Genomic DNA, 21,640 nt, shown 5'->3' with positions numbered 1-21,640 from the left:
GCGGGTAGGCCTCCTGAGAGGGAGGGTGCATCATCCCTGTCCTGAGATTTCACACGCTGCACACCTCCTCCAAGGTCAGGGCCACCCAAGTTGGCTCCCTCCCCTCTCCTGGTGCTGAGGTCTGGGCACCAGGCCACTGCTCACCCTGCAGGCAGAGTTAAACATTAGTGGGAAGTTATCAGGCGGGCTGGGGGGAGGGAGATCAGGGACCTTCCCTCTCCAGCGTCTCCTCTGCTGGAGCCACCAGCTCCCGCCCCTGCCAGACAATGCCTGTGGAGGAGTTTGTGGCCGGCTGGATCTCTGGTGAGACATTTTTCTTCCTTCCTCACATCACCCCTAGTGGTAGGTCACTTCCTGGGGACATAGAAGGAGCAGAGACCAAAGTCCTGGTGGCCCTGGAGCACCCAGAGCCAGCTTTCCAGAGCCTCCTGGCAGTTGCCTAAGTAGGGAGCAGGTCCCTGAGCCATCTGCCCTCACCTCTGGAGCTGAGGTGAGCACTATCCCAGACACACCTGCAGACCTCCACTGAGAACCCCACTCTCTAGGCCCGCCCTGTGGGGCTCATGAGGGAATTTCCCCTTGGACCCCAGCAGCTGGACTGTGTTCCCCTTTGGGCCTCTGCCCTACCTGGTGGTGGCCTGCATGCTCTGGCACTGAGGCCTGGTGTGTCGTAGATCCACCCCAGCTCCTGGGTGATATTTCTCTCAGAAGAAAGAGGGGGACATTCTGAACCTGCCTCCTGGGGCTATGACCTCCACTCCAGGCTCCAGGACCAGCGTCTGCTATGGAAGGCAAGATCCAGAGGTGGGGAGGTGGCCTGGGGGCTGACTCTTTTCCACTGTGGCCAGCAAGACTCCCCTCGGGGCCTCCAGCCCCATACTGCTGGCTGATGGGATAGAGTGCTGGGAGAGCAGGACCTGGTCTGGATCAAGGCTCCGTACTCAACAGCAGTGGTGAGGTGAAGGAAGGAAGAGGCCAGGCTGGCAGGGAGGCAGGAGCACCAGAGAATCTGTCCCACAGCCCCACAGTCAGATAAGCAAGCAGGACAGTCAGGGTTGGACACTGTGAGGACACTGTGTCTGTGGCTGGCTCCTCCCTTCTGCCTATATGTCCTCCTGACAGGGCCAGGGCTCTCCCCTTGTCCCCACACCTTCCCAGCCCAGTGCTTGGTGCCGAGGAGGATGCGAAGGGGCTAGCTGGAGTTTCTTTGGAGTCTGGTTGTAAGGCCTTGGCCCGTTTTCTCCTGCCCAAATCCCTCTTTCCTCAGCCAGGTGCAAGGGGCCTTGCTCATAGCATCTTCTTATCACACAGGAGCTCTGGGCTTGGTTCTGGGACACCCTTTTGACACTGTAAAGGTGAGTCAAGGGGAGGCTCCCAAAGCATGAAGGATGTTACCTGAGCTAGATGTCAGGATGTGTAGGGCAGGATGCCTTGAGAGCAGGGCCCAGCTTTGATGGGGGATCTTTCTCATCAATCCTGCCCTGATGGCATCCTGCTGGGCAGGGGGAGGAGCTGGGATGGAGCCACCCTGTTCATCCCTGCCCATCCCTGCTCTTCCCTGCTGGGCTGCCTGCCCTGTCCTCCTCATCCAGGTGCGGCTACAGACCCAGACCACATACCAGGGCATCATTGACTGCATGGTTAAGACTTACCGCCATGAGTCGGTGGGTGTCTTGTTTCTTTGGGGCTTTGGAATGGGAGGCATCTGGGTAGTCAGAAGCAGCTTTCTTCTCCCCTGGCAGGGTGCTGCCCCTGGAAGAGAGAAGCCCAGAGTCTGGGGCTACCCGGGGCTGGGTGGTATAGCTTAGTAACCCCGATGATGGAGCTGAGGCTGTCCCCAGCCTCAGCCTGCCTCAACCTCCCTGTGTCAGGTTTCAGGAGTGGTTTCCAGCCAGAGGAGACCCTGCCAGAGCTGGAAAGGGCAAAGAGGAGGCTCCTTTGCCTTATAGCCACCATGTCTTTCTACAGCTTCTGGGTTTTTTCAAGGGAATGAGCTTCCCCATTGCGAGCATAGCTGTGGTCAACTCTGTCCTGTTTGGAGTCTACAGCAACACGCTGCTGGCTCTCACAGCAACCTCCCACCAGGAGCGGTGGGCCCAGCCACCCAGCTACACGCATGTCTTCATGGCTGGCTGCACTGGAGGGTTCGTGCAGGTGAGAGGCAGGCACGGGGGCATGTGTACACAGGTGCTGTCAAGCACACAAACAGCTGTGAGTATGCACACATACACATGCACACACATGCGCACAGGGGCACCCTGTAGACTCCAGGCCTTCCTAAGAGTACATGAGGAGCTGTGGGGAAATGGCCAGCTCCTGGCTGCTCCCAGTGACCTGGCCTGGCTGAGCTGTGGCCTTCTGGGCTGTAGGTCTGGAGGGGAGTGTCACAGAGAGCAGAGGGGGCAGGAGGCTGAGAGAGCTGGGGGTCGGATGGGGGGAGATGGTGCCAAGAGAACACCATGGAGCAGAGTTGATGCCCCATGCTGAGGCTGACAGGGCTCGCCCACCTCTGGAGGGGTCTGCCAGCCTCAGTGCTGCCTCTAAGGTGACCTTTTGCCCTCCCAGACCCCTGAGCCCAGCCCCTCCGACCCCAGTGTGATCCTGGCCCAGCCCATGCCCTGCTCAGCCCCTTTGCCCACAGCATGCAGCTGGCTGAGATCTCCGAGCCTCATCAGGCCCCAGTCCACAGATCTCACTGGGAGGGGCTCAGGGTATTAATCATTAAATAGATTCCATCATTTGTTTTGGTCTCTGTTCTGAGCACTTAAGTATCCAGCTTTTGATTGGTGGGGTGGAGGAAAGAGGGGCCTCAGGCAGCAGGGGGAACCCCAGCTGATGGGGGAAGCATGAGCATAGAGGCCGAGGGACTGGTGCCTGGCTCCACCCCACACCCCAGTCAGGTGCGGGGGGGCGGGGAGGGTCACACTATGTTTGGCACCTGCCCTGATGCCCCTGACACACTTCCTGGGGTGGAGAGCAAGGGCAAAAGACAGACTCAGAGGGCTCACGCAAGTGAATTAGTGATTCTTGAGACCCCAAAAGGTTCTGGCTTTTCTTCTGCCCCTTCTTGTGCAGGGCACATGCCTGCATTTTTCTCAGTCCCTGAGACCTGCATCCCATGAAAACAGGGAAGAGAACTGAGACTCTAAGCTAGTGGCTGGCCCAGCCAGGCCCAGGTCCTAAGTCACCCTCCCCACCAGCTCTTTGCAAAGCAGAACAGATAGCGCCACTGGGGACTGTAGGGTCACTGATGGGGACCAGGTTCAAGGCAACTGGAACCCAGTTTGCCATCAAGCCCATGGATTCAGCTTAACAAGGTCTCGGGGCAGAAATTGTGTTTTAGTGTGGAGACGGGGAGGAAGAGGCAGGGTGTGACTCTGGCCAGTCCAGGGCAGGGATCGACAACCTGTGATGTGCGAAAGTTGCTTTTGGCTCAGCAAAAGCTGACCCTGGCAAACACCGTGGCAGCGTCTGCCATCCCCACTCTGCCATGGACCCGGGATGGGGAGGGGAGGGGCCCTAAGCTGTCCCTGCTAGCCACCCTACCTCTAGCTCAGCCATTTCCTTAGTCAGGAGCCCTGGGCTCAAGGGCATGTCCCCTGGAGAAGCCCTGAGCTTGGTGCTGCCCATGGGCTCTGCAGGATGACATTGGATCCTGCCTCAGGAGAGAGCCCAGCTCACTGCCCTTCCCGGAGGGGAGGAAGTAAGCAAAGTTGGCCTGCCACCTCCGCACATCACAGCCAGAACCAGCTTCCAGCTGCCTCTGCCATCAGCCATCTCCGGGGCTGCAGAGCTAAGCTTGTGTACTTTCCACAAAAGAAACAAAATCCACAGAAACCCCTCATGACATGTTAGCCTCAGCCTGATTTCTCATCTGAACTTTAACAGCTGACCTTGACCTAGTGCACCCCTGCCCTTCACATTAGGCCCTGGCTCCATTTCCCTCTGCATCCACCCAGAACCACCCTCAGTCCTGATACTACCCCAAATGTTTGTCCCATCTGCCTCAGCCAGGTGATGAGTCCTAGGATCCATAGGCCCCACCCACCTGTCTTCTGTTGGGACACTAGTGGTTGGGGATTTGCGGGATGCAGGAAAGGCTGGCCCAGTACCTGACCCCCTCAGGGGCCTCTGAGAGGTGTCCTACAGGAAGCTGGAGAGTGAGAATCTATGAAGTCGAGTCCCCAACAGTACTGAGGTGACCTCCTTCACTCTGGGGAGGTGTCAGAGCTGTCTCATGGTTGAGGACTGAATCCCCAATCACTGCAGGGGGGTTCTCACTTCTGGCTTTTGGGAGCCTAGAAACCTACCTACTCTTGGAGAAATAATCCAGGATTGTCTCCAAGCACCGTGTAGGTGCCAGGCAGGTTCGGTGCCATCCAGGGGGTGGGCTGTGCCACCCGCCATCAGAGGTCTGATACTAAGGGAAGCGGTCTAGCCCATGGCCCACCTTGGGTGCCACGGGGGTGGCGAGGCCCCTTGGGAAGATGCAACCCTCTCTGCCCACTCCCTTCCTCTTGTTACAATGGGCCGCTGTTCTCACCCAGAGCCCGACCCAGGTCTTTGTGCTTCCTCCCTTACAGGCCTACTGCTTGGCCCCTTTTGACCTCATCAAAGTCCGGCTACAAAACCAGACGGAGCCAAGGGCTCGGCCGGGCAGCCCCCCACCCCGGTACCGGGGTCCTGTGCACTGTGCAGTCTCTATCTGCCGGGAGGACGGGCCCTGGGGGCTCTTCCGGGGAGCCTGGGCCCTGACGCTGAGGGACACCCCCACACTGGGGATCTATTTTGTCACCTATGAGTGGCTCTGCCGCCAGTCTACACCAGATCGCCAGAACCCTGGTGAGTGGAGTGGCATGAGAGGGTGGGAGACAGAGAGGAGTGGGGCGGGGAGCTGGCCCCGGCCGTGGAGGATGCAGAGGGATGCTGGGGATGGGATGGGATGGGAGGATGCTGTTGCTCCTCAGTCTGACACCTGCCTGGGCTTCCTCTACCCCAGGCGCAGCCACAGTGCTGGTGGCAGGGGGCTTTGCAGGCATTGCCTCCTGGGCTGTAGCCACCCCCTTGGACGTGATCAAGTCCCGGATGCAGATGGGCGGGCTGAAGCACAGGGTGTACCGGGGGGTGCTGGACTGCATGGTAAGCAGTGCCCGGCAGGAAGGACTGGGGGTCTTCTTCCGGGGGCTTACAATCAACAGTGCCCGCGCCTTTCCTGTGAACGCTGTCACCTTCCTCACCTACGAGTACCTCCTCAGCTCATGGGGATGAGCGTGGCCAGGTGAGGCCTGTAGCTCCCGGCCAGACCACTGCCCAGCCGCCCAGACTGGAGGCCAAGGTGAAAGCACCAGCTTGCGATTCCAATTCGAGGGGCCTGGCCTTTCCTTAAGGGTAGGCAGTGGCGGGGAGCAGCAGGAGGCCCAGGGCCCTGGACTCCGGGAAGGCAAGGCTGGCTTCGGCCACCCAGCTGCACTTGCCTGCATTCCCACGCTCCCGGAGAGCCCGTGAAGCACACTCATTGGCCAGTGGTGCTGGTGACATCCCAGGGACTTCACCCTCAGAGAGCTCTCAGAGCCTGCACTCCTGGGCAGCACTCCATCCTCCCCTGCCCCCACCTCACCTCCTTTCTAACTGCTCCACCTCATCCCCACTGGAGAGCAGCCTGCAGTCTCCTCTGGTCCAGAATCCTTCAGCGGCTCCCTTGGCCTCTGGGGACAAGCCCCACCTCCCCCACCCCCGGGGCCCTCCCTGCCTATTCCCCCTCTTCTCCCTGGGGGGTTTGGCAGCCCAGCCCTGCACAGGGATTGCAAACTGGACTATCCTTGGCCTTGGCCGGGAAGGCTTATTCCCTCCTGGCCGGAGGGGGCAGCGCCCACACGGTGACTCCATCTCTCCTTGGCTGAACCTGCTCCTGGGCCCAGGCTGAGCACCTCTCCTGGAGTCCTTCCTGGCGAGCACAGGAGTCTCCCTTGCCCCCACTGGCTGTGGGTTTTCACACCACCTCCACCGGGCCCCTGGTCCCTCCCACATCTCCCACAGGCCAAGATCACAGCCCTCCCTGTGCTTTGCCGTGGTTGTTGGGTTGTTGTTTTGATTCTCAACCTAACCCCATTATACCGAGAGCTCCTTGAGGTCGGGCGTCAGACTTACAATGGGATCCCCTACTCCAACCACCACACCTGTTCCCTGGGTCCTGTCTCCGCCCCCACGTTTCCACTGAGAGGTTTGGCCTGCCTGGCCCCTCTCGGAGCCATCTCTGGTGGCGTGGTGCCAGGAGTCGGGGCCGCTTTTCCAGGGTGTCTGCCTGGCCCACTCTCATTGATGGTGCTTGTTTGCTTTACCCACCTCAACTGCTAAATGGCAATTAAAAGCTGGCCAAGAAGGTTTACTTGATTGGCAATAAAGATGAGCAGAGTTTGTACCCACCAGTGTCCCGATCTGGTTTGAGATCAACCTTGGCCCACTTTATGATGACCTGAATGCCCGGAATTCCTGCCATTTGCTGGGGGCTCCCTATAAAAACCGTGACAATAGTGGTACCTGGATGGCTTAGTTGGTGGAGCATGAGACTCTGAATCTCGGGTTGTAAGTTCGAGTCCCACATTGGGCACACTTAAAAAAACTAAAATGAAATCTTAAAAAGAACCCACACTGTTATCATCATTTATAAGGTTATAGCTATGATCACAGCCTCAGTTCAGAGACAGTGTGTAACCTGTCCAGGGTCACACATCTCACCTGGACACATCTGAGCCTCCAGCTCCAGAGCCCTTACTCTGCTCCTCTGCTCTACTTGGGGCCTGTGACAGTCTCCCATCAAAGTTCAGACTCCCCCAGCCTAGGCCTGATGGCATTGGCCCCCACGTGTGCCTGTCAGAGCCCTCCTTCACTGGATCATGGGCTACCAACTATGGGTGGCCCCCAAATCAGTCTCCTCTTCTTCTACTGTCACAGTGTGACCGCAGCGGCTGTGGATGGGGAGCCAGGCTCTGCTCCCTAACCTCCCTTGCAACTCAATGTGCCCACATATGTGGACTCTTGCTCGAAAAATGTGTGATGTGTGCAATTGCCCTCTCTTGTCCTTGAGGAGATTCCTCACTGGCTCTGGTGAGGATGTGGGAGACACTTCCCTGGCCGGGACCCTGGGTGAGGGGAGCACAGCCCATCTGACCACCCAAGCCCCTGCACTCTGTCACTTGCTTGCTCTGCTAGTTTTGCCTTGCCCTTACTGACACAGTAGGTAGGGGTCTGCCGGTTGCCAGGTCAGGGATGAATCCAGTGTGGTCTGTGGAGCAGGGGCATTTGGCTGGAAATGCAGAATCCTGAGTCCCCCTGGGGGATGGACCGAATCAGAATCTCTGAGATTAGGGCCTAGGAATCCATGTTGTGCAGAGCTCTTTGGTGCCTTTTATACACGCTAAAGTTTAAGAAATGGTGTTCAGGAGCTCCTCCTAGCAGAAATGTGCTGCCCCTTCGAGCTAAGGGAGCTGTGAATCCAGTAGAAGTGACTTGAACTCCTAACTCCGGTGGCCTCTCCTCCTGCTCAGACTCAGGAAGCCGGTGTTCCCGGCATGGAAAAGCAGGGTCTGTCTCGGCCAGTCACTGCCCTTTCTGTGCCTCAATTTCTTCTGATGTCTGGTCAGTTTTGTGAGCCCAGTGGCTCTCCAGCATCGCTGCAGTGCCAGAGGTTTGGGGCTGGATACAAGCAGTGATGGTACCACAGTCATTGCGGGGGGGAGGGGGGGGCGGGTTGCATGTGAAAGAGGAGGTGGCACATACAAATAGGCAAGAAGGGAGCCAGAGGTCAGAGTGGTCTCTGTAGTTTGCCCTTAGTCACATTACCAGTCAGCAAGAGAATAAAACTGAAAAATCCTTTTTTTTTTTTTTTTAAAGAAAAAGCTTTTATTTATTTATTCATGAGAGACACAGAGAGAGGCAGACACAGGCAGAGGGCAAAGCAGGCTCCATGCAGGGAGCCTGATGTGGGACTAGGTCCCAGGACCTCAGGACCATGACCAGAGCCCAAGGCAGACACTCAGTCACTGAGCCACCCAGGTGCCCCTAAAAATTCTTTCATGATTCGGTTTTAGTTAAATCTTCTTTTGGGGGTAGTAATTACACCCATAAGCCTGCCTTTGTACTGTCAGCTTTCCCTATTGGGTTCCTTCCAGAGGTGTCTCTGGGGGCTGGAGCTCTTCCCCTCTAGCTCCTCACTTTCAACCAGAGGGAATGTAGGCCTCCCATGGGGCCGGCCATTCAGTTCCAGGCCCGCTCCCTTCCACTCCCCTGACCAGCACTGCTAGCTGGGCTCACGGGCTGCTGCCACAGAGCTGGAGTGAGGCTAGGGTTAAGTGTGACGTGATTAGTGAGAAAACAACTCATTTCACTTTCAGGGGCCCAGGAAAAGGTCACAACAGCTTGGGAAAGAGGGTGGAAAGACAAAGATCAGGCAGGAAGTGGCCAAAGGTTTCTTTCTTTCTTTCTTTCTCTTTCTTTCTTTCTTTCTTTCTTTCTTTCTTTCTTTCTTTCTTTCTTTCTTTCTTTCTTTCTTTCTTTCTTCTCTTTCTTTTCTTTCTTTCTTTCTTTCTTTCTTTCTTTCTTTCTTTCTTTCTTTCTTTCTTTCTTTCTTTCTTTCAGTAGGCTCCACTCTAAGCATGGAGCCCAACACGAGATTTGAATTCACAGCTCTGAGATCAAGACCTGAGCTGAGGGCGATCCCTGGGTGGCTCAGCGGTTTGGCGCCTGCCTTTGGCCCAGGGTGTGATCCTGGAGACCCGGGATCGAGTCCCACATCGGGCTCCCTGCGTGGAGCCTGCTTATCGCTCTGCCTGTGTCTCTGCCTCTGTGTGTGTGTGTGTCTCATGAATAAATAAATAAAATCTTAAAAAAAAAAAAAGGAAAAAAGGGAGGAAAAAAAAGACCTGAGTTGAGATCAAGAGTCAGATGCTTAACTGACTGAGCCACACAGGTGTCCCTGTGGCCAAGGATATTTTTAAAAGCCACATGTTTTTACATCAGCAGGGTCTCATAATACTCATGTTAAATTCCTCAAAGAATTAACGTGTTGTTAGAGGTCATCATTCTTTTTGAGAGCTCACTGAGATGGAAGGATTAGTAGGATAGGAGTAAAGAACACAAATCCCTGAGAACCAAATAGCAAATGTACCTGCTTTGAGCTTGCCAGTGGGGGTAGTGTCTGAGGCTTGTGTGTAAGGAGCCTGTGACTTGGACAAATGTAAATCACATCTCACTGGTTTCGTGCTGTTAAACATGACACTTATTTTTCAGTGATCACAGTAGGAGAAATTACAGGTGACTAACTTACATGGATAGTGACACGAGGACTCCAGTGCAGGGTTGGGGGAAAGGACATACCTTGGGACAATTCTGGCTGAGATCTCTGCTTCCAGACTCACTAAACAGCTGAGCCATGGGGATTCACTTTGCAAATGTGCCTGCTTTGGTGTTTCCAGCCCAACCACTGTCCTGAGCCCCAGGTGCACACTGCTGGCTGTCCCTGGTCACACATGCTTGAGCATCCCAGAAGTGCCTCACGTGTCCTCCCAGCCTGCTCCTGCTGCAGTGCTCTGTGGCACAGCTATGTCGTCAGGCCAGATGTCTCTGAGCAGCTCCCCTCCTCCAAATCAAAGGAGTCCCCAGCTCCTGCTAACCCTGCTCTTAAAGTTTTCTAGGAATCACTCCCTCTTTCTTTGTCCTCAAACCACAGCCTGGTCCTGCCCTGAATCTGAACAAATAAGTTTTTCCTATTTTCCTTGTCCCCCTCAATGGCTTTCCATCACTCTGAGGAATCTGGGCAAGCTCCTTCTACAACCTTCAAGGCCTTCAGACATTCACCTTCTCTTGGTTCCTTAAACAACCACATTCCCCCCGCACCACAGGACATCTGCGTTCTCACCGTTCTCACTGCCTGTGTGCCTCCCACTCCTCCTTCTGCTGTCATCACCACTTCCTTAGAGAAACTTTCCTCAGCCCCTCTGTCTAGGTCAAGTTCCTTTGGCTTATGCCAGTGGTTTAGAATCACCTGGGGGGCTTATTAAAATACAGATTGCTGGGTCTCATCCTGGGACTTTTGATTCAGTAGGTTTGAGAAGAATTTGTGCTTCACTAAGTTCCTACTGATGCTGCCGGTGTGAGCCACAGCTTGAGAGCCAGTAGCTTGCACTTTCGTGTAATCCCCTCTTCATCTGTAAGCACACACTTTTGTGTGTGTGATTCTTTTATTATAATTGTCTCTCCTCTAAGCTATGAGCCCCGTCAAGCAGAGACCTTGTCTGCTTTTGTTCATCATCAGAATGTTAGCTGGCACACAGAGTTGCTCAATAATGAGCTTTGAACAGATGAATGAATGAGTAAATGAAAGAAAGAAAACTGGTCTTCCCAACTTCCCCTCTGGCAGGCTGGTGCTCTAGGCTTTACCGGAGCCCTCCTACTTCAAGGCAACTAGATTACAGATCCATTATTACATATGATCTTAAAACCATTGCTAACTTTTCAAGAAGTAAGGGAACTTCCCAAGGGCCCTTCCAATCAAGGAAGTAAGTGTAAATCAGGGTGATAAATTGGAGCTACCTTTCCGGCTCACATGAATGCTGAGACCTTGGAGGTTAAAAAACTTCATGGAGGGGATCCCTGGGTGGCTCAGCGATTTCGCGCCTGCCTTTGGCCCAGGGCGTGATCCTGGAGTCCCGGGATCGAGTTCCGCGTCGGGCTCCCGGCATGGAGCCTGCCTGTGTCTCTGCCTCTCTCTCTCTATGTCTATCATAAATAAATAAATAAATAAATATATTAAAAAAAAAAAAAAAAAAAAAAAACTTCATGGAGGGCAGCCCAGGTGGCTCAGCAGTTTAGCGCCACCTTCACCCCAGGGTGTGATCCTGGAGACCTAGGATCGAGTCCCGCGTCGGGCTCCCTGCATGGAGCCTGCTTCTCCCTCTGCCTGTGTCTCTGCCTCTCTCTCCATGTCTCTCATGAATAAATAATCTTTAAAAAAAGAAATTAAGAATAAGATAGTCTCTGTGAACCAGGAACCATACGCCTACTTGGGTTCTTCAGGTCTGGGACGTTTTTCTCCGGGAACTTAACTGATTATGGTAGAAGCGCCCTCTCGTGCTTGGTAGGAGTAACTACAGATTTTTTGAAGGAGCATTTCCTAAATCAAACCTTTGGTTTTCCAGAGATGAAAAATAAAAAATATTTTTAAAAGATGTTATTTATTGATTTATTCATGAGAGACACACAGAGAGAGGCAGAGACACAGGCAGAGGGAGAAGCCAGATCCATGCGGGGAGCCCGATGCGGGACTCGATCCCGAGATCCCAGGATCATGCCCTGGGCCAAAGGCAGGCGCGAAACCGCTGAGCCACCCAGGCATCCCCTGACGAAATATTTTTAAAAATTACTCCCACAACCAGAAATTAACAAACACACAATGAAAAAAAAAAGCCACCGTGAGTTAAAGCATCAAAAAGAAACAAAAAGCAACAGATTTAGCCCCCCCGCCCCAAGGATTTCAGATACTAGATTTCTCAGATACAGCATGTCAGGATAATCATTCATGAAATTTTTGAATATATTAAAAAATTAGAAGAAGCAAGAGAGTATAAATGTGATTATTTATATACATATATATTTTTTTCCTAAGGTTTTATTTATTTATTAATGGGAGAGAGAGAGGCAGAGGGATGAGCAGGCTCCATGCAGGGAGCCTGACAAGGGACTCGATCCCGGGTCTCCAGGATAAAGCCCCAGGCGGAAGGCTGCGCCAAACTGCTGAGCCACCGGAGCTGTCCTGATTATTTATATTTGAAAAAAAAGAAAAACAATCGTGGCTGAAGAGAGCTGGAAGCTTAGGTGGGAAGAAGTTACTCAGCGTGCAGGGCAGAGACACATGTCAGGGAGCCTGTCTGTGGGCTTGTGGGCTTCCTGCACCCAGTTTATCATCTTCTCAGGACCCAGGGTGATGACTAAGCGGTGAACATTTTGCTTTTATTTTTGTAATTTTTAAAGATTTATTTATTTATTTGAGAGATGGGAAGGGACCGAGAGAGAGGAAGAGAGAAGATTTCCAAGACTCCCCACTGAGCATGGAGCCGGATCTGGGGCTCGATCTCACAACCTCAGAGATCACCACCAGACCAAAACCAGGAGTCAGCGCTTTAATGGACTGCACCACCCAGGCGCCCCAACAGTAAACATCTTATAAATGTTCATTTGTGGGGTGCCTGAGTGGCTCAGTCAGTTGAGAGTCTGCCTTCGGCCCAGGGCGTGATCCCCGGGTCAGGGAATCAAGTCCCACATCGGCTCCTGGCAGGGAGCCTGCTTTTCCCTCTGCCTGTGTCTCTGCCTCTGTGTGTGTGTGTCTCATGAACAAATAAATACTCTTTTTAAAAAATAAATAAAATGACCGTCTTAGTTTGTTTACTTGTCTCTTCTTGATCTCCCTCTACCAGAAAGTAAGGGCTTAGAGAGGAGGGATCCTTCCGTCTTGTTCTGTATGAGCTGCAGGGTCCCAGAACGGGGCCTGCCCGACCCACAAGCAAAAAGGTCAATAAATACTGCTTGAAGGGGCCAATAAAGTCTCCCACAGACAGGCAAAGCATGACGTAGGACAGCGATGCACGAAAGAAAGGAGCCCCTTGTGGCTTTAAAAGAAAAGCTCTGGGAGGAAGCTGGTAATAGGGCCACCTTTTCGAAAAGGGACAATTTAGCTTTTTCCGCAATGGGTTCGCTGCCAGAATGCAGGTGTGAAATCTACCATTAAACCTAAACCAAAATGGGAAAGGAAAAGACTCACATCAACATCGTCATTGGACACGTAGATTCGGGCAAGCCTACCACTATTGGCCGTCTGGTCTACAAGCGTGGTGGGATCGACGAAAGAACTATCGAAAAATTTGAGAAGGAGCCTGCTGAGATGGGAAAGGGCTCCTTCAAGTATGCCTGGGTCTTGGATAAACTGAAAGGTGAACGTGAAGGTGGTTCCACCATTGATAGCTCCCTGTGGAAATTCGAGAGCAGCAAGTATTAGGTGACCCTCACTGATGGCCCAGGACATAGAGACTTTATCAAAAACATGATTCCAGGCACATCTCAGGCTGACTGTGCTGTCCTGATTGTGCTGCTGGTGTTGGTGAATTTGAAGCAGGTATCTCCAAGAATGGGCAGACCCTTGAGCATGCCCTTCTGGCTTACACACTGAGTATAAAACAACTAATTGTTGGTGTTCACGAAATGGATTCCACTGAGCCACCCTACAGCCAGGAGAGATATGAGGAAATTGTTAAGAAAGTTAGTATCTACAATTAAGAAAGTTGGGGCAGCCTGGGTGGCTCAGTGGTTTAATGCCTGCCTTTGGCCCAGGGCATGATCCTGGAGACCCAGGATCAAGTCCCGTGTTGGGCTCCCCGCGTGGGGCCTGCTTCTCCCTCTGCCTGTGTCTCTCATGAATAAATAAATAAAATCTTAAAAAAAAAGTCAGCATCTACATTAAATTGGCTATACCCTTGACATAGTAGCATTTGTGCCAATTTCTGGTTGGAATGGTGACAACATGCTGGAGCCAAGTGTTAACATGCCTTGGTTCAAGGGACAGAAAGTCACCCGTAAAGATGGGAACACCAGTGGAACCACACTGCTTGGAGCTCTGGATTGCATTCTGCCACCAACTCATCCAACTGATAAGCCCTTACGCCTGCCTCTCCAGGACGTCCACAAAATTGGTGGTATTGGTACTGTCCCAGTGAGTCGAGTGGCGACTGCTGTTCTTAAGCCTAGCTTGTGGTCACCTTTGCTCTGGTTAATGTTACAACTGAAGTAAAGTCTGTTGAAATGCACCATGAAGCTTTGAGTGAGGCTCTTCCTGGGACAATGTGGGCTTCCATGTCAAGTACGTATCTGTCAAAGTTGTTTGCCATGACAATGTGGCTGGTGACAGCAAAAATGACCCACTACTGGCAGCAGCTGGCTTCACGGCTCAGGCGATTATCCTGAACCATCCAGGCCAAATCAGTGCTGGCTAGGCACCTGCACTGGATTGTCACACAGCTCACATTGCTTGCAAGTTTGCTGAGCTGAAGGAGAAGATAGATTGTACTGGAAAAGGGCTGGAAAATGGTCCCAAGTTCTTGGAATCTGGGGATGCTGCCATTGTTGATATGGCTCCTGGGAAGCCTATGTGTGTTAAGAGCTTCTCTGACTATCCTCCTCTGGGCAGTTTTGCCGTTCGTGACATGAGACAGACGGTTTATGTGGGTGTCATCAAAACAGTGGACAAGAAGGCAGCTGGAGCTGGCAAAGTCACCAAGTCTGCCCAGAAAGCTCAAAAGGCTAAATGAATATTATCCCCAATACCTGCCACCCCAGTCTTAATCAGTCGTGGAAGAATGGTCTCAGAACTGTTTGTGTCAATTGGCCATTTAGTTTGTTTATTTATTTATTTATTCATTCATTCATTCATTCATTCATTCATTCGAGACACAGAGAGAAGTAGAGACATAGGCAGAGGGAGAAGCAGGCCCCATGTAGGGAACCCGATGTGGGACTCAATCCCAGGACCCCAGGATCACGACCTGAGCCAAAGTCAGACGCTCAACCACTGAGCCACCCAGGTGCCCCAGTTTATTTTTTTAGATTATTTTAGAGCAGCCCGGGTGGCTCAGCGTTTTAGCGCCACATTCAGCCCAGGGTGTGATCCTGGAGTCCTGGGATTGAGTCCCCCATTGGGCAACCTGCGTGGAGCCTGCTTCTCCCTCTGCCTGTGTCTCTGCCTCCTCTCTCTCCGTCTCTCGTGAATAAATAAATAAAATCTTAAAAAACAAAAACAAACAAAAAAAGCCAATGCATTGTTAAACCTTCAGAATGAAAGGAGAATGTTTTGTGGACCATTTGGAGTTTGGGGGGGGCAGTTTTATTAGTTTTAAAAATCAGTACTTTTTAATGGAAACAACCTGACCAAAAATCTGTCACAGAATTTTGAGATCCATTAAAACAAAAGTTTAGGAGCACCTGGGTGGCTCTGGCTGAGTGTCTGCCTTTGGTTCAGTTCATGATTCCGGGGTCCTGGATCTAGTTCCACATTGGGCTCCCCACAGAGAGCCTGCTTCTCCCTCTGCCTGTGTCTCTCCCTGTCTCTGTGTCTCTCATGAATAAATAAGCAAAATAAAAAAAAACACACAAAAGTTTAATGAGATAAACAAGAAAAGGGACAATTTAAATTAACACAGATAGGAAAACTAGAATCTGTGAGGAAATTCTACATGATCTGGGATTTGGAACATCAGCAGTTGGCCTCAGAATTGTTTAAAAGTGAGTTGTCAGGGCGCACCTGGGTGGCTCAGCCAATTAAGTGTCCTGTCCGCCTCTTGATTTGGACTCAGGTCATGATCTCAGGGTCGTGGGATAGATCCTGGGATCCCTGGGATCCGTGGGATCGATCAAGCACCATGTCAGGCTCCAGGCTCAGCAGGGTGTCTGCTTAAGACTCTCTTTCCCTCTACCCCCATCCCCCGCTGTGCGCTCTTTCTAAAATAAATAAGTAAATCTTTTAAGAAAAGCGAATAGTCAATCACTGAGCTGCCAGGTGTTCAGGTGGTCAGTTAGGACAATGAGCCAAACTGAAAGTGATGATAACGCAAAAAGAGGCACCATTCCCAGTCTTCTGTCTTCCCCAACTACACAGTGCTGGGTGAGGGTCGGATAATGTGCAGGGCATATGGGTGATCTGTCAGGAACCCCAAATAAAAGGCTCCTGCCTCTTTAAGGACCACAGAAGGGAGAGAGAGAAGAGCTGGGTGAAAGGTACCACTTTCAGAAAAAAAAAGTGCCACTCAGTGCCCTTAGTGAGGAGACGCCTAAGAGTCAGGGAGCTGAGTCCTGGACCACAATGCCCCCTAGCAACCTGCACCACACTGGCTCCTTAGTCCACAGCAGGATGTTGGCCCAAGCTCGACTCCTCACCACGCCGGGGTCTGTGTCTACAGCCCATGGCCTTTCCAGGTAAATCCATCCTCTTCAATTCCTGCTCCCCGATCTGGCTCAGGCTGCCCATCTCTCACCTGGACCACTTGGACTCTTTCTGCCTGTAGCTTTCACATTTTTGATCCACCCTCCACGTCTGTTATTCTAAAACCTCTAGGAATGACCTGTCCCCACCCTGATGGAGACACTTTGGGGTGCCCCGCAACCAAGTTTGGTGAGCTAACCAGCCCCACCACTCTCCAGGCCTCCCCATGTGCTCTGGAGGGACCGTTGGCCTTTGTCCACCACACTGTGGGCCTTCCCTCCTAGTTGGCCCTCACACCTGCCACCCCTGGGCCCGAACTGTCCTTCCTGCTCTTCTGTCTGTCCTTCAAGCTGCAGCTCAAAGCGTACCCCTTCTAGGAGTCTCCCCAGGCTCTGCAGGGCCACAGCACATTGCACACACCCGTGACAGGCTTTAACCATGCTGTATTGTCACTGTGTGCAAGGTCCTGCCCAGTAGAGACTCCATTTTCATAACCTCACAGGACGCCTGCTGGAGATGCTGCGAAATGATCAGATGAACAAATGACTATTCCAAGTTCTGGCTCCTTTCGGTTTCCCTAGCCTGTCCCCCTTCTTCTTGACACCACGGCCCAGCCGGGATCTGAGACTGTGCTGGGGCCATACTCGGGATCTGTCAGCGGGTAAGGAGTCCCCATTCCCCTGGGAAGCCTTCCTGCTGGAATTCTGGAACAGGGGGAGTCTGCTGGTCATCTGCCAGACACAGCAGACAGCCCAGACAGCTGCGTTGTGGCAAGCCTCAGTGGTTGACTTAAAGAATCTGAGTTGAGGGGATCCCTGGGTGGCGCAGCGGTTTGGCGCCTGCCTTTGGCCCAGGGCGCGATCCTGGAGACCCGGGATCGAATCCCACGTCAGGCTCCCGGTGCATGGAGCCTGCTTCTCCCTCTGCCTGTGTCTCTGCCTCTCTCTCTCTCTCTGTGTGACTATCATAAAAAAAAAAAAAAAAAAAAAAAAAAATTCTGAGTTGATGGGGGATCCCTGGGTGGCTCAGCGGTTTCGCGCCTGCCTTTGGCCCAGGGTGCGATCCTGGAGTCCCGGGATCGGGTCCCGCGTTGGGCTCCGTGCATGGCGCCTGCTTCTCTCTCTGCCTGTGTCTCTGCCTCTCTCTCTCTATGTCTATCATAAACAAATAAAATCAATATTAAAAAAAAGAATCTGAGTTGAAAGTTTTCGCCCTCCTCCCAGGAAATTAACACCCTGACCTTTTTTCTGATTAAAAACTTTATTTCCAGAAGCAGAACTGTTTCAAACACAGAGTTCAAGGGGATCAGCCTGTCCGTAAAGCCCCAATTCCACCTTCCCAAGTCCCAGCCTCCCTAGAGGTCCAGAAACTATACGCTAGCTTCACCCCCGCCTGGAGCCCCACCTTTAGACCCCTCTTTCTCAAGGCTTGGACAACTTTCTCTCAGAGCTTAGACTTGGTCTCCCCGCTTGTCTCCCTTCTACAACTTTCACAAGAGCCCCATTTCCACGGGAAAGAGACCAGCCTCCAGTGTGCCTTCCTAGAGAGGGCGTTTCCATGGGAAACAGGAGGAGAGGCTCTGCGAGCAGCAAGGGGCCCTTCACAAGCAGCAGAGCTGCTCCACCTCCTCCTCACAGGCGTAGAATTTTTCAAATAGCTCAGGGGAGGTGCTGTTGCACTCGAGCCACCTCCTCAGCGTGCCCAGGGCCTGGAGGGCGTCGGCTTTGGTGGGCAGGGGCTGGAAGCTGCCCTCTCCGGCCCCCTGCTCGTCCTCAGTGCCTGTCTCCTCTTTGCACACTCCGGCCACGGGCTCCTCACCCTCCAGGTCCACAAAGCGGGCAAACTCCTGGAGGCTCAGCCCACTGGGGACTGGCGGCATCTCAGAGGCTCTTTCCGGGGACGGGACCATCTTGCGGGGAGCCAGCCCCTCCTGAATGAAGCTGCTTACAATGAGCTGGGGGGGCACCTTGGCCCAGGCCGCCGCCGCCATGTGCAGCGCATCCAGCACCGTGATGCCCGCCCCAGCCTCGGCCAGTGAGATGCCCGCCCTCCTGCTCTGCACGGCGGCCAGCTTGCTCAGGAGACGGTGCCGGTAATGGGTCTTAAAGGCCCGGACCACAGAGCTGGGCAGGGAAGGCGCGCCACCGTCGGCCGACAGAGGCAGAAGCCTCACGTGGCTGAGGCCAGGCAGGCCTGCCAACTCCTCCAGCACTCGGGCAGCCAGCAGCAGGGTCACCTGTCGGCCCTGCTGTCCCATGTCCCTGTCAAACTGTGCCAGCCATTCTGACCAGGGGATGCCCAGGTCAGGGTGGTAGAAAGCAGGCAGGGCCTCACTGCTGACTCCAAAGAGGCACCTTGGCGCAGCCTGGAGCCCACTGACCAACAGCCGGCGCTTCTCTGTTCCTCTGCTGTTGGCACACAGCAGCACCTGAACCCGATCACATGTGCCGCCCCCTCTGCCAGGCACTGCCCGATACAGCAGGGGCACTTCGGCACAGCCAAAAATGTCCTCTGGGGAAAAGTCTTTAAGAGAAAGAGGAGGTTGGGCCTGGGACGTGGGGCCCGGGGGAGGCGGCTCAGGGGGGAATGGAGGCGCCAGTACGTGGCGGGCCCCAAAGCCTACATTGTTCCGGCGTTTCCAGCGGACCAGCCAGCCAATGCTGGGTACAAAATCCTGGCCCATGATGTCAGCCAGTTCCTTGGCTTTGTGGAGCAGCATGGGCCCCGTCACGTCCCAGGCCTTGGCCCGGGCAATGTGGTACCAGCAGAGCAGAGCCTCGTCAATCCCGCTGTACTTGGACTCCCGCTTGCGCTTGCGCTCCCGGTTGGCTGTGCCACTGCACCAATCTGCCAGCAGCTTCTCCTTATTCTTGCAGATGCGTGAGATCTGAGGCTGGGAGACCTGGAAGCGCCGGGCCACCTCCGACTGGGACATCTTGGACTCATCCAGGAGTTCCAGCACCTGGATCTTCTCGGCCAGGGACAGGGCATGAAGCTTCTTCTTGCTGCTCAGCTCCATGGCTTCTCCGCAGCACCTGTCCGGGAGGAAACGGTGAGCGGGGTACAGATGGCCGAGGCCAGGCGAAGGGGAAAGGAGCGCAGGCAGGAAAAGAGAATATCTGAGGACAGGGAAGTAGGCTGGTGTGTGCGAGAGACAGGGAAGACCAGGCCAGCTGGGAGAGAGTGAGAGGGGACACTGGGTGGGTGTTCAGAGGGCTGGGCTGGAAGGAAGGGGATGGCTAGGCTGCGGGAGCAGTGGGCAGGGCTCGGACCAGGAGGGACGCCAGTACAGAGCTGGGGAGGGGGTGGCTCACTGGTCAGAGAGAGAGCTGGGGTTTGCGGGGGAAGAATGAATAAAGCCATGGGGACAGCTGCAGAGACAACAAAGGAGTATGGATGGGGGAGCACCGGGGACTGAGGCTGCGTGGGGCAGGTGTAGGGGATAATGGGGCGTGGAGGGAGGAGTCCCTGGGAGGGGGATGGGGGTGATAGCCTGGGGGGTATTTAAATGAAGATGTTGGGGGCGGGGTGCCGGGTGGATGAGCAGAGTTGAAGTGACAAGTGTACAGACGACAAAGAGGGACAGATGGGGCAGAAGGACGGAGGCTCATTCGGTCCTGGGTCCTGAGGAGGTAAGACTGGGCGGGGGTCCGACCTGGAGAGGGGGAGGGGGGGGTGGCAGCACAGGGCCGAGACGGCAGGTGCACAGGCGACAAACGGCAAGAGGGGTGAGGAGGCCGCGGGCAGCGAGAGGGACGGCTGTCCCCGGAGGGGAGGGTGGTGGCCGGGGAAGGATACTGGGACGCGGCACGAGCGCCTGGGGCCGAGGCAGGCCGGGAGCCGGGCTCCGCAACCGGACGGCCTCTCCCCACCTCGACGCGGGGTCCGTTGGGCGCCCGACCTGCCGGCCTCCCCGCCCCCCGGCCTCCCGGCCCGCACCCACCTCAGGCGCTCGTCCCGCGGCTCCCGCCCCGCCCCGCCCCGGCTTGGCCTGGCTCGGAGCCCCTGTCCAGGCGGGGAGAGCAGGGGAGGGACGGGCGCCACGGCCCGGAGTGGGCCGAGGGGCTGCGCGGGCGGCGGGCGGCGGGCGGCGGGCGGCGGGCGCGCGCACAGCAGGACCCCGAGCGCGCCGCCCGCGCCGGGCTCTCTCCCGGCGGGGAAGACCGCGGTGCGGCCGCCCGGCTCCCACCCGCCGCAGCCCCGCCCCGGCCCCACCGGATTGGCCCGCAGTGACGTCCCGTCCCGCCCCCGGCCGAGCCTCATTGGACGTCGGGGAAGCGGCGGGGCCCTCCTGGGGGCGGGGCCGAGACCCTGCGGGAGTCCCCGAGGCTCCGGGCCGGAGAGCAGACCTGGCGTCTCAAGGCCTTCCCGGCCCTGACCTCTGCAGTCGCAGCTTTCTCATCTACCAAACAGTGCTAATACCCTTCACGGAGTGTTTGTCAGGAAAATGGATGAAAGCTTTAAGCCACACGAAAGCTGTCACCATGGACAGCGCTGGCCGAGGGTTGATCCGTCCAGCTGGGGATAACTACCTGCCTGGCGCCTGTAGTTATCCGGTTAAAACTGGAGCCAGTTTTTAAAAGTAGGCTCCATGCCCAAGGTGGGACTCCAACTTACAACCTCAAGATCAAGTCCCATGCTCTAGAGACTGAGACAGCCACCTGCCCCACGGCCCTGATTCCCCCTGATGTAGGGTGAATAAGGACGAATATTTATTAGTTTTGGTACCTGTTAGCAAGATTCAAGTTTGTTTTTGAGAGGGAGAGAGTTGGGGCAGTGGCAGAGAGAGAATCTTAAGCAGACTCCATGCCCAGTGCAGAGCCCATTTGGGGATCAACAAGGGGCTCCATCTCACAACCCTGAGATCATGACCTGAATTGAAATCAAGAGTCGGATGCTTAACAGACAGAACCACCCAGGTGCCCCAAGATTCAAGTTTCTAAACTCAAGATCTAATACCAGTCCCTTCCTTAGTAACCTTCAGTCCTGTCTGTTCTTAGGAATTGAATGTAGGTATCTTAACCTGCGGTCAAGTGCTCCCCACTCTCAACTTCAGCCTGCTTTCCACTTCCTGACTCCCAGCTCTGATGAGAAGCCCAGGGCCACAGATAGGTAGGTCCCCATCTCTCTGCCTTACTCTTAGGCTTCCCTCCCCAAACCAATCTATGTTTGATCCTTCTTCCATCCTTTTATGTCCCCTCCTAAATCTGACCTCCTGCAAACCTTTCACAAATTTCTTATGCTTGCTACAGTATCTTTGTTTTACAGTTTTCTTCATTTATTTCCTGACTTCTACTGACTGAGCCACCAAGGATCATTGCTTTGCTCCCTCTGCTTCTGGCCTACTTCCATGTAAAAGCCTAAGGACAGGGGATGTGCTGTTACTAACAAAATTCTCAGCTCAGAGCACCCTGCTTACTTATTGCAATGGCCTAGACCACAATGGGTGCAGTGGTTTTCAGATTGTTTCAAATAACCCTGAGGACACCTCAGGGGCTTCACAATTGATTGATCCAAGTCTTAAAAGGGTTAAGAACTACAAAACACACTTTCAAGTGAGATACAGATCCATTATGGAAGCTGTCAAAAAAAATGTTGGCTGCAAGAAGCAGCTCACTTTTG

At 54.2% G+C, this 21,640-nt stretch overlaps 2 protein-coding genes across 8 annotated transcripts; one reads left to right on the top strand and one right to left on the bottom strand.

Annotated features, from left to right (window-relative positions):
* Positions 1-6,418, top strand: SLC25A45 (solute carrier family 25 member 45). Of its 6 annotated transcripts, none has more exons than XM_072789887.1 (6): positions 9-303; positions 1,312-1,355; positions 1,593-1,664; positions 1,969-2,154; positions 4,584-4,842; positions 5,000-6,418. In XM_072789887.1, the coding sequence occupies exons 1-6, from the start codon at positions 267-269 to the stop codon at positions 5,266-5,268; spliced, it is 867 nt and encodes a 288-aa protein (XP_072645988.1). In that variant the 5' UTR covers positions 9-266; the 3' UTR covers positions 5,269-6,418. The 6 variants fall into 6 exon arrangements, with proteins under 6 accessions (XP_072645989.1, XP_072645992.1, XP_072645988.1 ...); XM_072789890.1 differs by lacking the exon at positions 9-303 and adding an exon at positions 335-490; XM_072789888.1 differs by lacking the exon at positions 1,593-1,664 and having other exon boundaries at positions 1-303.
* Positions 6,419-17,259: 10,841 nt separating this feature from the next.
* Positions 17,260-20,087, bottom strand: TIGD3 (tigger transposable element derived 3). Of its 2 annotated transcripts, none has more exons than XM_072789885.1 (2): positions 19,962-20,087; positions 17,260-19,053 (listed from the first exon to the last, which is right to left on the bottom strand). In XM_072789885.1, exon 2 carries the CDS (start codon positions 19,035-19,037, stop codon positions 17,619-17,621), a length of 1,419 nt encoding a protein of 472 aa, XP_072645986.1. In that variant the 5' UTR covers positions 19,038-19,053; positions 19,962-20,087; the 3' UTR covers positions 17,260-17,618. The 2 variants fall into 2 exon arrangements, with proteins under 2 accessions (XP_072645986.1, XP_072645987.1); XM_072789886.1 differs by lacking the exon at positions 19,962-20,087 and adding an exon at positions 19,674-19,694.
* Between the last annotated feature and the right edge of the window lie 1,553 nt (positions 20,088-21,640).

The sequence above is a fragment of the Canis lupus genome, chromosome 21 (assembly GCF_048164855.1).
Source record: "Canis lupus baileyi chromosome 21, mCanLup2.hap1, whole genome shotgun sequence".
In the NCBI taxonomy this organism is placed as follows: Eukaryota; Metazoa; Chordata; class Mammalia; order Carnivora; family Canidae; genus Canis; species Canis lupus.
Note: the sequence above shows the minus strand (reverse complement) of the source record. Positions and strands in the feature narration are given on the sequence as shown.